The following is a 14,531-nucleotide window of genomic DNA, read 5'->3' on the forward strand; positions in this document are numbered from 1 at the left end:
AGTTCATTATCCCCATTTTACAGATGAGGCAAAGGAAACACAGAGTTGAAATGACTTGGGCAAGGTTGCACGAGGTGGTAAGGGAGCATTGAAACAAAGGTCAGGGCTCCTGACTCCTGAATCCCACATTTCTACCCCTCTCTCCCGACCCAGTAACGGCCTCTTCTCTCTCACTTGTTTCTTCACTATACAATGGCTTTTATTGCCCTATCTGATTCTCCCTCTGGGAATATACATTAAGGACATGACTATGGAAAGAGAATTTGAGTCACTCCAGCTTATAAAGAAAGCAGAATTAAAGGAGGTGTTGAGGACACCTGGAAGACACGTGGATAGAGGCAATGTACTAACCCCAGTTTCCCAGCCACTGCTGAAGGGACGCTCCTCAGCTCCAAGAGGCCAGAGGTGTCTTCACTCAAGATATCATCACTTAAGCTGCTTTCAGTCTGAAAGTCAAAACACAATCCACTGAATTTACGTATTGTAAAATGACCTGAAAGGCAGCATCTCTTACCTGTTTTTAAAGGTAATAAAAATAAAAGCATCAAACTGCTGTGTTGTTTTCCGTCTGAGGAAGCATTTCCCAACTTTTTCCTAACAAAAACCCTGCTGAGGGGTAGAACTCCAAACCTCACACCCTCTTATGCCTATTGCTTTTACAAAACATTGTTTTGTTTCTGGTCCCGCAGATGCCAACACGTTTCAGCCGGGCTAGTTTGACAGAGATAATGTTCTAGTCTTGAAACAACACAAATAACAATAGCTAACATTTATATAGCACTTACTATGTGTCAGGCACAGTGCTAAGCCTTTTACAATCATCTTATTTGGTCCTCACAACAATCCTGGGAGGCAGGTGCTATTTTACAGATGAGGAAACTGAGGCAACAACCAGGTTAAGTGATTTTCTCAGGATCACAAAGGTAGTAAGTAATCTGAGGTCTGATTTGAACTCAGGTCATCCTAAATCCAGGGCTAGCCCTCTGTCCACTGCACCTGCTTGCATAAGTTTGCCTCATATAATATCCAGAGCTAGAATTGAGAGTCAGGTTCATAGATAGAACTGCAACATGGTAAATGAATTTGGAGCCAAAGGACATGAATTCAAATCCAGATCTGTGTAGCCTTGGGCAAATCACCAAAGCTCTCTGGACCTCAGTTTCCTCATTTGTAAAATGAGGGGGTTGGGCTCTAAAATCCAAGATATTAGTATCCTCTTCTTGCCACTATGTAAAACCACTTAGACTAAAGTGGGAATAGTATTCTTACAGTCAGTATGCTTACTGTTCCAATAGATGGGGAAGTCACTTAACCCCCTGGGCCTCAGCTCCTTAAAATGAGGGGGCTGGGCTCTGAGCTCCCCTCTCCCTCTAGGATTTAGGATCCGATCATTGTAGGTTTTTTATTTTTATTTTTCCACACGATACCTTGTACATATTAGCTATTTAATAAACATTTGTCTAATTGAATTTATTGCATCATGTTAACTTTTTTTTGTAACAGGAAAGCAACACAAAATGTAAACTCTTATCTGAGATATTTTTTAAGTAATTAAAAAAGTAATTTAAAAGGTGGTCATTTTAAGTCAGGGCCGCTAGATGGCGCCATGGCGCACAGAGTGCTGGGCCTGAATCTTCCTGAGTTCAAATGTGGCCTCAGATACTAGCCGTGTGACCTTGGGCAAGTCACTTAACCCTGTTTGCCTCAGTTTCCTCATCTGTAAAAGAAGTTGGAGAAGGAAATGACAAACCACTCCAGTGTCTTTGCTAAGAAAACCCCAAAGGGGGTCACGGAGAGTCTGAAATAACTTGACAATAACAACACTTTTAAGTCAATTAAAGTATTCACTCCACTTAAAATTAAAGTTTTCAATATGTAAACCCAACATCTATGACACAAAGCACAAGCAAGTAAAGGGCATAGAATGACAGCTAGAGGGTCTCTTACAGTCCTTCATTTTAGAGATGAGGAAACTGAGGTTTCACAGAGTGGTTCAATGACTTGCCCAAAGTCACATAGGAAGTGAACAACAAAGGTAAGATTTGAGCTCGGGTCTTCGGACATCATATATCCAGTGCTCATTCCCACTCTACCATCGAAAATGAATAGAAAGTACTTTAGAAATGAAATAGGAGGCAGAATTTTTATGTTGTATTTCCCAGCAATGTCTGTTCTTGCTTGTTCCCTCATTCCTACCCTCAAATCTATTTTTCTATGATGATTTTTTTTCTATTTCTCCCCTATATTTTTCTCCCTGGGCTTCATAATCTTGTCGTTTCTTCCAGTAAAACATGGATATAAAATATTGGCCAGCAGGGGGCACCACAAATTTTCCCTCTGATGTTGCTCCCTGCTGGATTTCTTTGTTTTTGGTTTTGTGGGTTGTTGTTGTTGTTGTTGGGTTTTTTGTTTCTTGAGGTTTTTTTTTTTTAGGAAAATAAAACAACATATTTTTCTCTTGTTTTCCTGTTCCCTGGGGGTTTTTTTTCCCATTTTTCTCTCTCCTCCCTAGTTTTTTTCTTCTTTTTTTAAATTTATGTTTGACTCTACTACTATATGTAATTTTTAAAACTGTTCCCTTTGTTACTTCTTTCCACAAACAAAAAGAAAGAAGAACTTTCCCACTAAGAACTGAATCCAAGCTTATGGTCCCAGGCGACCTACCTTGCCCCCAAGGTATGTTTGTAAGCGTCTAGCACTCACAGAGTTCCACTCCATTCAGGCTATCACCTGATGGACCCTCTGTCCTCCACCTCATCTTTTCTTGGCGAATTCCATTAGGCCAAGAAAAGGTAATCTTATCACCATTCAATGCTGCTTCTCTTTCCCCAGTTGACCCCCCTCCTTGTCCCACCAATCTGAAATATAAAGAGTGATTCATTCCCATTCTAAAGCAAATTAACCAGTGTCCCAAATGGAAGAGTTGGGACTCTCAGCCCTCTAACTGCTCCAGCTCAAATCATCACCTCAAAGAAGTCTTGAGTTTTCTTCAGGAGATATTTGAGCTCTGTCAGTTGCAAGAAGTTGGTTCTCAGAGCCTGCTGGTTCTGGTTGGCTTCCTGCAGCTCTCCCTCCAGCTTTTCCAAAGTGATCTTGGAAAGAAAAAGAAACGGGAAACCACATTACAAGTGCTCTGGACACTCTTGGTAGAAATAACAAGTTAAGAACCTCGGAGAACTAAAGGACCAAGTCACATCCCTCAAGTTGCATCCAACTCTTTGTGACCCCGTTTGGGGTTTTCTTGGCAAAGATACTGGAGTGCTTTGCCATTTCCTTCTCCTATTCATTTTATAGATGAGGAAACTGAGGCAAACAGGGTCAAGTGACTTGCTCAAGGTCATACTGCTAGTGTCTGGGGTCAGATTTTATCTCAGGAAGAAGAGTCTTCCTGATTTCACATCTGGTACTCTATCTACTATGCCACGTAGCTGCCCTTAGGGAGGCTCTTAATACCTGGCAAATGGCTTTATTTCAAGATTTGAACAGCAAAAGATGATTTAGCCTAGATTTGATTACAATATTTCAAACTGTACTAAGACTTTTACGAGTGTGTGTGTGTGTGTGTGTGTGTATGTGTAAACAAACATTTTTATTGGACCTCAACTGTAGGGTCCTACTGAGAAACTTCCTTCTTCCTAAGCAGATGGACCCATTGTACACAATTTATAATCATGAAAGTTATTTGGGGCAGTGAGAGGTTAAGTGACTTGCCCAAGATCTCACCTCCAGAATATATCAGATTCAGAGCCCTAACCCAGTTCTTCCTTTGAAGGAGTTGCTTTCTTGCTCTCTATTCACTAAATTACACCTTTTGATATAAAACTAAAACTAAAGTTTGGGAATAACTCAACATAAAATCGACCAACAATCCAGGAGAAAGTTCAAATGTAGAAACATGATGCCCATTTGCATCTATGCTGAATTACACAGAGTAAATTCCATGGGATAGTCTTCCACCATTCACGGTCCCCCTACTCTCATGCCAGTTACAAACCCAATGATCCATAATAACAGTTCACTATGGCACTATATAGAATATTCATTTGATTAATCATTATCTTCATTTTAAAGAGGAGGAAACAGGAGAAGTAAAGCCCAGAGCTGTAAATCTAGGGGAACAATTTTATTCCAGTTCCTCCTGACTCCAGATTCAGAGATCTAACCCCTATATTACATCACCCAAATTAATTCTCAGAAAATTAGGAATTTCCTCATCTGGTATAGCACAGCTAGTGAGTCAATCGATCAATATTTATTAAGGGGCTGCTATGATCAGGCACTATGCTAAGTGCTGGGGATACCAAAAAAAAAAAGGAAAAAGACAGTCCCTGCCCTCAAGGAGCTCACTATCTAACAGGGAGGACAACAAGTAAACAAATATATACAAACAAGCTACATACAAGATAAATAGGAAATAATTAAAAAGAAAAAGGTGATATAATTAAAAGAAAGAAGGCACTAGAATTAAGAAGGATTGGGAAAGTCTTTCCATAGAAGGTGAGATTTTGGTGGGACTTAGAGGAAGTCAGGGAAGCCAACAAGCAGAGGAGAGAAAGTGTTCAGGCCTGCGAGACAGCCGAGAAAATGCCCAGAGTTGAGAGATGGAGTGTCTTGTTCATGAATAGCAAGTAGGCTAGCCTCATTGAATGGATGAGTAAGTGTGGGAAAGTAAGATGTGAAAAGACTGGAAAGGCAGGAAGGGACTAAGTTATGGAGGACTTTGAACACCAACCAAACAGAGGATTTTGCATTTGATCCTGGAGGCAACAGGGAGAAAGTGAAGTTGATTGAGTGGGGCTGGGGTGAGGGACACAAAGGCGGCTGAAAGAAGGATGCATTGGAGCAAGGAGAGATTTGACAGGCAGACCCACCACGAGCTGTTGCAATAGTTGAACTAGATGGCTGGATCTTATTGACTTTAAAGGTCAATATTTTTACCTAGGGCAAGTACTGAGGAATATACCCTGGGGATACAGACTGAGGAAGGAAGGCATGATAACACAAGGGGAGAAAGATCAAGTACTGTCAAATATTAGTTTTCCTATCCTCATGTGGTCTTGCCTTAAGCTCACTGTGCATGGAAACTCCACCCTCTTGAATCTGTTTCACCCCATCTCAGTTGGAGCTAAGATTCATCCTTCCCATTGCCTAGTTCTCTTCCTGATGCCAAGGCCACCAGCTTCGGCAACAGGAATCAGGACAATCTCTGGCACACAGCAAAGGGTCTCTCCTTTATTTCCTGCCTTGTAGCTCTCCCATTCTCCTTAAGATACTGACTCAGAACCCTCCATGGGAGATAGTCAAAGGCCACAGTGTCTCCCTTCTCCACTCCTCCCTTCATTGTTTCTCCAAACTCATTGCCCTTGTCCTAAACCATACATCAAGTAAACTAATCTGATTTCCTTTTCCATGTTGGGGGGATGGAGCAGAGTGAAGGAGAGTTCATCTAATATGGATGCAGTCAATATGCAAGATCATATACTGGCTCTAGGGTCAGAGAATCTGGGTTCAAATCCTACCTTTGATATTTACTATTGATGTGGCCTTAAGCAAGTCACAACCTGAGCCTCAGTTTCCGTATCTGTAAAAGGACGAGGTGGCCTCCCTCAACTTTTTAGAAATCTACCTGCCAAATTTCCTCAGCGCCTTCAGTAAGTGAGGCAATATCAGCCCAGTTACCAATGCTCTAGGGGACAGAAGCCTTTTACTGACGACAGAATAGCCTTAACATACCTCAAGGTCAATCATTTCCCTAGGCAGAGGTGTCTGTGGAGATTTCTCAGGTATTTGGATCACAATCTCCTCTTTCATTTCATCTTCCAGAAAACCTAATAAGAAAAAAACACATCACAGAAGTTAGGCTAAATGACCATTTCCTTGATCCAGAAAACTAACTTGTTTCTCTATACCTAGGAAACTGGTTTAGGAACTTTTCCAACATGAGAGGTGTCCTCCAGAAATCCCAAGCCTCTTCCTCTTCTACCACCATCACCCCAGCCCACGAAAGTTGTCTGGACCAGTACACCTGGCCTGCTCAGCACAGTACTGCTTCTGAGAAACATCCCCCGCCACACACACATATCATTTCCCTCCTTTTCTTGTCTCTAGTCTAAGGATGTTGCCAATGAGAACATCTTTGTGGGTTGAGTCCTCATAAACAGCTTATTTCATCTCTTTCTGTGGGTCCTGACCCCAAGCCTGGCCAATCATAATAGAGAAGATGGTTCAATTAATCGATCAACAAACACTTATTTTCATAGTGCTTACTACATACTGGTAACTGTGCGAAGAGATGAGGATACAGTGAAAAGCAAACCCAATCCCTGCCCTCAAGGAGACTGCATTCTAATAGAAGACACAACATATAAATAACTAAGCACATATAAGATATATAAAGAGTAAATGGAAGGTAAACTAATTGGGGAAGGCATGAGAGAAACTGGGCAAGGTGAACTGAGTCTTAAAGGAAGTCACTGATACTGTGATCAAACATGGCACTTGCTGAACAGAAGAATCATCTTAGGAGCACACAAGGTTTCTATTTTATTTCAAGACACCTAGACGGCACAGTGGATAGAGAGCTAGACCTGGAATTAGGAAGAGTTCAAATCTGGCCTCAGACTCTAGCTGTGTCACACTGGACAAGCTACTTAACCTTTGTTTGCCTCAGTTTCTTCATCTGTAAAATGGGGATAATAATTGCAACTACCTCCCCCCACCCCCCATCATTGTTGTGAGGATCAAATGAGATAATAATTGTAAAGTTATGTAAACTGTTAGATAGTATTGTTTTATAGCTGGTTACCATACTGGCACATACAGATGCCAGATAAAGGGTCTCACGTTGTGGTCATGGGTCTCAGATAGGGAGTTCCCAACCTCTTCTCTACCATCCTTCGTTGCCTAGGGAAGTCCTTTTACTTCATTATAACAGCCAGGGAAATGCTCAGAAATGGAAATGGAGCCAGAGCTATATCATATTGTTTAATTAACCAAAGCAACTTAAGACATCAAATAGTCAACTAGCATTTATCAAGGACCTACTATGTGCCAAGCAATCTTTAAAAAGGCAAAAAACAAAATAATCTCCAATTTTGTTGTCTCCCCCATTAGACTGTGAGCTCCTTGAAGGTAGGAACTGTCTTTTGCCTCTTTTTATATACCCAGAGTTTGGCTTAGCACCTGGCACACTGTAAGCGCTTAATAAATGTTTATTAATAGATTTAATTTCAGGCCCCCAAACTCTACCTAAGTTTAAAGAACATAAAGAATAAAGGAATAAGATGTCCCTCGAGAATGGAACAGAAACTAGTTAGAATCTACTTCCCCTTACTTTCAACTCAAGGGCTGTACAATACAGAAATTCAATTCAACAAGCACGTATTCAATGTCTATAATGTACCAGGCACTAGATTTAGTCCTGGGAATAAAAGATAAAAATGAAACATTCCCCTGCCTCAAGGTATTTACAATTTTGGTGGAGGGGAAGGCAACATATCCATAGGAAATTAAATATAAAATTATATAAAAATTTCCAGGAGGGGCAATCAGAAGAGATTAATCTACAATAGGGGTTCTTAACCTTTTTTGTTTTATGAGCCCCTTTGGCAACCTGGTTAAACCTATGGACTCCATAATAATATTTGCTGTATTTTTTTTCATTCACAGTTAAAGGAAATACTAATCTTCAGTTAGAGGTTAGTGAAAATAAAGATGTGATTTTGTTCCTACCCAAGGTCACAGACCCCTCCCCCCAAATCTAAGGGGTCCATAAGCCCTAGGTTAAGAATCCCTAAAAAAGCAGCAATTGAGTCAGCTTTGAAGGAAGCTAGGGATTCTATGAAGCGTGTCCATTGCTTTGGTTTGGGGAGTATTAAACCTTGAAATCTTGCATCCAGTTTTGGTGACTGCATTGCAAAGAAGATATTTTTTAAAAGCTGGAAAATAGAGTGTTGGTATTGAGTTGTTTCAGTCATGTTTGACTCACCACAACCCCATTTGGGGTTTAAAGACCTAAAATGATGCAAAGGATGAAGAGAACTAGGACTTCTTAGTTTGGAAAGATGGAGGCAAAGATGGAATATGATAGAAGGAAGAGTATAGATTTAAGGAAAACACTGATTTGTTCACCAAAACATATACTCCCTTTATAACACAACTAATGGTGTCCACTTATAAGAAAGTGCTTTAAAGTGCTCTGAGGTATGGGATGATATTTCTATTTTACAGATGAAGAAACTGAGGTTGATAGAGGTTAAATTATTTGCTCAGGGTCACTCAAGTAGTAAGCGTGAGGGTTAGAACTTGAACCTAGAACCCCTTACTCCAAGATCTATGCTCTTTCTTCATCATACCACTTCTAATCTCTTTTGGAAAAAGTGAAAATGGCTGAAATTGGAAACAAGTCCAAGAATGATTTTAATAAATTCAGACAGTGATTGATTCATAATGGGTTAATTGAGGCAAGTTTCAGGTATTTGTGATTGATCCTGCAACTCAAGAGTAGAGAAACTTTACTTATTCTATAAACTGAATTTCATGTGAATGTCAGAGGACAGCCTGACCATGTTTGACAATCGTGTTGTTCTCTTGGTAGCAGTGTACGAGCTCCCTTTTGTCCCTGTTTCTTGGCCACTGACTAAAGAACTCTCTCAGACGTTAGTAAGACACTGACTTACGGAGGATTCTCTCCAAGGACTCACACCTTCGGACTTCATTCACAAATTTTCGTTGAAAGCTGTTCACATTTGCATTTAGCTAGAAAAAAAAACCAAAAGAATACATCAGTAATGTCTACTGACATCTTCTGCTCTTTTGTTCATTCTTTTTCTTCCTTTTAAAATACTCTAAGAAAATTACATGGGGGATACACCTTCCACACTCCTCACAAGGACTTCTACCTGCCCCAAACCTAACAAAGAGTTAAATGTTTCCCTTCCAAGGATTCCTTATGTGTGGCTCCATTTGCTGACCAAATGAGCCCCTACCACGCTCAGTAAAATAAAAAACCACCAAGACTCAGATGACCCTGGTGTGACCTTGATCATAGAAAGAAGGGGGAGAAGAAAGGAGATTTAACACACCTACTAAGGGATAACTTAAAACTCCACTACAATGACAACATGAAGGCCAATAAGTAGGAAGAATACATATTTATGATAGTGGACATTAATATACAGATTTAAGGTTTGCAAAGTGCTTTACATTTATTACTGCATTTGATCCTAACAACAATCCTGTCAGTCAGTCAATAAGCATTTATTAAGCACCTACTATGTGCCAGGTACTGTCCTAAGCACTGGGGATACAAAAAAAGACAAAAGACAGTTACTGCCCTCAAGGAGCTCACAGTCTAATGGGGGAGACAACATAAAACCAGCTATATACAGGATAAATAGGAAGTAGTCATAGGGGCTCTCTTAATCCCCATCCCTCCATCTGAATCCCAAATATCATCTCCACTTCAGAAAAAGCCTTATTCCTCAGTCCTCAGTCTAGATTTCAGTCTTGGCCATTATCCTTGTTGTTGGCTGACATGGAAGTAGTGTGACATAGTGAATAACAAAGTTGGTCTACAAGTCAGGATGAACTAGGTTGGAGTACACACTCTGACATATATTCGCTTTGTAACCATAGGCGATTCATTTAAACTCTCCTTGCCCCAGTCAGCTCTCTCAGATTGATCATAGTAATGCAATGTTTGATAAACCCAAAGATCCAGGCTTTCAGGGCAGGAATTCATTATTTGACAAAAATTGCTGGGGAAACTGGGAAGCAACTTTGACAGAAACTAGGCATTTACCAGCATTTCACATTGTATATACCAAAATAAGGTCAAAGCGGGTCCATGATTTAGACATAAAGGGAGATATCGAATCAGGGGAGTATGGGAAGAATTACCTGTCAGATCTATTGATAAAGGAAGGGTTTATGACCAAAAAAAAAAAAAAGAGATAAAGAAGGTCATGGGAGGTAAGATTGATAATTTTGATTATATTAAAAGGTTTCTTCACAAACAAAACTGAAGGCAGCCAAAATGAGAAAGAAAGCAAGAAGCGGGGGGGGGGGGGGGGGGGAAATTTTTAAAAAAAAAAATTCTCTTATAAAGGCCTCATTTCTCAAACATAAAGGGAACTGAGTCAAATTTATAAAAACTCAAGCCATCTCCCAACTGATAAAGTCAAATTGATATTTCCATTCTACAAATGAGGAAACTGAGGATTAGGGATGTTAAGTGCCTTCCTATGTTCATACCACCAATAAGAGCTAGCATTTATATGCTTTAAGGTTTGCAAAGTACTTTTACAAATATTATCTCATTTGATCCTCACAGCAACCCTGGGAGGTAGATGCTATTATTATCCCCATTTTACAGATGAAGAAACTGAGGTAGACAGGGGTTAAGTGACTTGCTCAGGTCATCCAGATAGTAAAGTGTCTGAGGCAGGATTTGAACTCATGGCTTCCTGATTCCAGGATCAGCACTCTCTCTATTATGCTATCTAACCACCTAGGTAAGTAGTTTAGATTCAGTGAACCATTATACTAATCAAACCTAGAAATCAAACTTTAACTGCGTAGGTAAGTAATTAAGATTCAGTGACCCATTACACTAATTATATCTATAGGGATCAAATTACTGAACTAATTCGAAGTTTCCCAAAAATGCCAGTCAGGGAAAAAGGAGAATATTGTAACATGGGGTACTTTTACTTCTGGAGGATTTCATAAAGGGAAGGATTTGGGATTAAGAAACCAGGGTTTGAACCCTGCTAGCTGTGTGGCTGTGGACAAGCATTTAAGGTTTTCCCTCATCAATAAGATGAGTTAATATTATGACCTACTATTAGCCTTAACCTCATTTCTCACTCACTCCTGAAAATGAAAAAAATTCTAGAAAGGGGAAAATGAGGGTCCAGAAAATGATTTTCAAGATTCCAAATTGTTAGTTGTCACAACCAGAATTACAACGCAAGACTTCTGATTCCCAATTCATTGTTTATTCTACTACATTTCATTTTGCCTTCCTATGCCAGCTATGTTGACTGTTTACCTTCAAGAAAGTGTGATGGAGCCAGGAAACCTAGCTTTCAGTTCTAGCTCCATCACATTGGTTTCCTCATCCCTAAAATAAGGCAGGCAGGTATAATAGAAAGAACATTGGATCTGGTGTCAGCATGACCTAGGTTCAAATTACACATAAAACCTACTATGGGGAAATCACTTACCATTCTTGGGATTCAGCCCTATCATCCATAAAATGGGAATAAAAATAACTGCATTACATATCTCATAGGGACTTTTACAAGAATAAAATGAAATAATAAATGTGAAATGATTTATTGATAGACATTGCTGCCTATGATACTTATCAACAGAGAGACAAATTATTTACATGCTCAGTATCTTAATTAAGTCTAAGTAAAGGACCGAGATTTCCTAAAAGCTTATATAGTCTTTACTTACAGAGAGAAAAAAGAAAAGAAACAATTTCAGATTTATAACTGCCAGAGAGGAATTTACAACTGCCAAAAGGAGAAAAAGTAAAGATTTACTTTTCATAGATGCACTTGTAAGATTTATAATAGACTGAGAGGAAGGAGATTTATATTTCAAAAGATAACTGAAGAAAAATCACATCAGATCAAGTTGTAAAATTAATAAATACTGGCGGGGTAGTCTGGGATTTACGAACCCCAGTGGCTCTTAAAAGTAAAAATTCTTTTATCCCCGACCAGTTTCTTATCTCAGCAGAAACAGTTAGGAGTCTCAGCTAATTGAACGCAGCGTAAGGAAAGCCTTAGCCAATTATAAATAAAAATGACTGTGCTTGAAGAACCCAAATATAAAAACAAAACAAAAAAAACAAAACCCTCTTACAACATAATTCACAGGGATGGCAGGAGGAAACTACTTTATAAACTTTAAGATACTATATAAAAACCAAAAAGATGAACAGAGAGTAACTGTAATTCTCCGGTCCCCATCCCACTATGACTCCAAATGATATTGTACCTACATCTTTAAACTGAACCAATCCTAGTTCACCAAGTTCTGCTACACAACAGTACGCAGCTTCCACCTGCAGAAACAGCTGGGACAAGCACATCTCCTCACTCCGAAATATAGATGCCATGCTGGCTCAGTCTTGGTCTGAAAGAGGAGGTAGGAAATGCATTATTGAAGTTGTGGATATGTTACCATAAAAACTTTAAGAGGGCATTGGGATTTCAGATAAATTCAAGCAATAGAAAAAATTTAGATGAGGCATACAATCAGAGATGTAAAACTGTCGAATTTTAGAGCTAGAAAGGACTCCATAATCTCAACTTTATGGATGAGAAAAGTAAGGCTCCATAGAGATGGCATGAGATGAGAACCAGGCCCAGAGTTTTCTGCCTTGACTTATGCTGCCTCTAAAAAGGACTTTCTGACTTAGCTTCTATCTACTCCATATGTATCTTGTATGTACCTATGTTGTGTTCCCAATTAGAACATAAGCTCCTTGAGGACAGGGACTGTTTTTACTCTTCTTTATATCCCCAGCACTTGGCCCAGTACCCAGCACATTGGAAGAGCTTAATAAATGCTTGTTGGTTGCTTATTTGCTTTCCCTCCGCACTGGACATCAACAGTCGCCACCCAGTATGTGACAAGATTAACCAAGTTAACACTTCATTACCAACTCTGCTCAGTCTCCACAAAAACACTGCATGAAAGCCATTTGGGAAGGATAGGTATCTTTCCTAGTCTTAAGATAAATCCAGAAAAGGAAATTTCACAAGCCTCCTTTGGGTATCTAATAATACAGTCTCTAATAACACAATATCTAATAGCACAATCTGCCAACAAGCATTTGAGCAACACTTAAAAAAGATACATTCAAGATTTATACAGAGTAGATGGAATATAAAGTTAGAGAAGAAGGTTATTGGTAAGCCCTCTAACAGAAAGTGGTCTTTGAATTGAGTCTGGAAGGAAGTCAGAGAAACAGAAGTGGAGGTAAGGAGGAAAAATAAAAAACAAAACAAACAGAAGTGTTTTTGACTCTCAGGTAGATAGGGCAAGGACATCACCTAGGGAGTAAGAGAAGGTTATGCTGGGAGGGTACAGACTTGGGATGCCCCCTAAATTTCTTAACTTTAGAACAAAACCCTTCCTATATAGCTCTGCCGTTGTTGTTACTGTAAGTGAAAGATTCCTAGCAGACAAGGAGGGACTTTCTAGAACAGAAAACCTTGGGAGGCCTTGACCCCCCAGCCTTTGGCCACTCCCACACCCAGCTGTCCCTAAGTTCCAACATCCAAGTCAAGTCAATAAGCATTGATGAAGCATTTACTATTTCCCAGGCACTGTGCTATGCTCTGGGGGTATAATAGTAATAACAATAATTCAAAAAGTGAATGAAGAAATAAATAAATAACATATATGTATATATATATATATATATATATATATACACACACACACATATATATGCCAGGCACTGTACTAAGCACTTTACAATTATTATCTCATTTGATCCTCTCAACAACACTGGCAGAGAGCTGCTATTATTATCCCCGTTTTACAGATAAGAAGACTAAGGCAAAGAGAGGTTAAGTGAGTGTCCAGGATCACACAGCTAGTAAGTGTCTATGGCCACATCTGAACCCAAGTCTTTCTGACTCCAGGCCCCTCTGCTCTATCCACTATGCTACGCAGCTTTAAAAGTAGTCCCTACTCTCAAGGAGCTCACACTCTAGAGGGAAGCAAGATGCAAATAATTCTGTATAAACAACCTATATTTGCACAGAATACATTGGAGGTAATCTCAGAGGAAAGGTAGTAGCACTAATGGAAATAGGGAAAGGTGTCTTGTGGAAGGTGCAATTATATATAGATCATACTTGAGGGAAGTGAGGAAATCCAGAAGGCTGAGATGAGGGAGAACATTGCAGGCATGGAGGGACGGCCAGTGAAAAATACATAGGTAAGGAAGGCGCCAAGTTATGAAGGGTTTTAAAAACCAACATGTGGGCAGCTAGGTGGCACAGTGGATACAGCACTGGACCTGGAGTCAGGAGGACCTTAATTCAAAACCGACCTCAAACACTTGACACTTACTAGCTGTGTGACCCTGAGCAAGTCACTTAACTCTCATTGCCTCACGCAAAAACAAAACAAGACAAAACAACCCGTGATTTTTTTTTTATTTGATTCTGGAGTGAGGAGGGAGTCATTGGAGTTCATTGAATGGGGGCTAGCGGGTCATATGATCAGACTTGTGCTTTAGAAATAACATATTAATAACTGAATGGTAGATGGGATTGGAGTGGAGAAAATGTGGAGACAGGGAGGCCAAGCAGCAGCCCATGGAAAGAGTCAAGGCTTGAGGTGGTGATGAGAGGGTGCAGCTCCTAAATAGCAAGAAAGTTAAGTTAAAGTTAAGATTTCAGCATGTCCCATTATCCCAAACCTCTTCTGCATTAGATGCAAATGTATAGGCTTTCCTTTTCCTAGTCAAATTCATCATCCCCTGGGCTGCTATC

At 39.8% G+C, this 14,531-nt stretch overlaps 1 protein-coding gene across 3 annotated transcripts in view; it reads right to left on the bottom strand.

Moving 5' to 3' along the window:
* Positions 1-14,531, bottom strand: part of ATP6V0A4 (ATPase H+ transporting V0 subunit a4) — a 72,563-nt gene that overhangs the window by 41,211 nt on the left and 16,821 nt on the right. For all 3 annotated transcript variants that reach the window (XM_027842320.1, XM_027842319.1, XM_027842321.1), the window contains 5 exons: positions 12,020-12,153; positions 8,679-8,757; positions 5,734-5,828; positions 2,967-3,092; positions 352-446 (listed from right to left, as the gene is read on the bottom strand). In XM_027842320.1, the coding sequence (XP_027698121.1) occupies positions 352-446; positions 2,967-3,092; positions 5,734-5,828; positions 8,679-8,757; positions 12,020-12,136 (512 nt within the window). In that variant the 5' untranslated portion in view covers positions 12,137-12,153. The remainder of the gene's footprint in view (positions 1-351; positions 447-2,966; positions 3,093-5,733; positions 5,829-8,678; positions 8,758-12,019; positions 12,154-14,531) is intronic.

The sequence above is a fragment of the Vombatus ursinus genome, unplaced genomic scaffold (assembly GCF_900497805.2).
Source record: "Vombatus ursinus unplaced genomic scaffold, bare-nosed wombat genome assembly UNPS02014870.1, whole genome shotgun sequence".
Lineage (NCBI taxonomy): Eukaryota > Metazoa > Chordata > Mammalia > Diprotodontia > Vombatidae > Vombatus > Vombatus ursinus.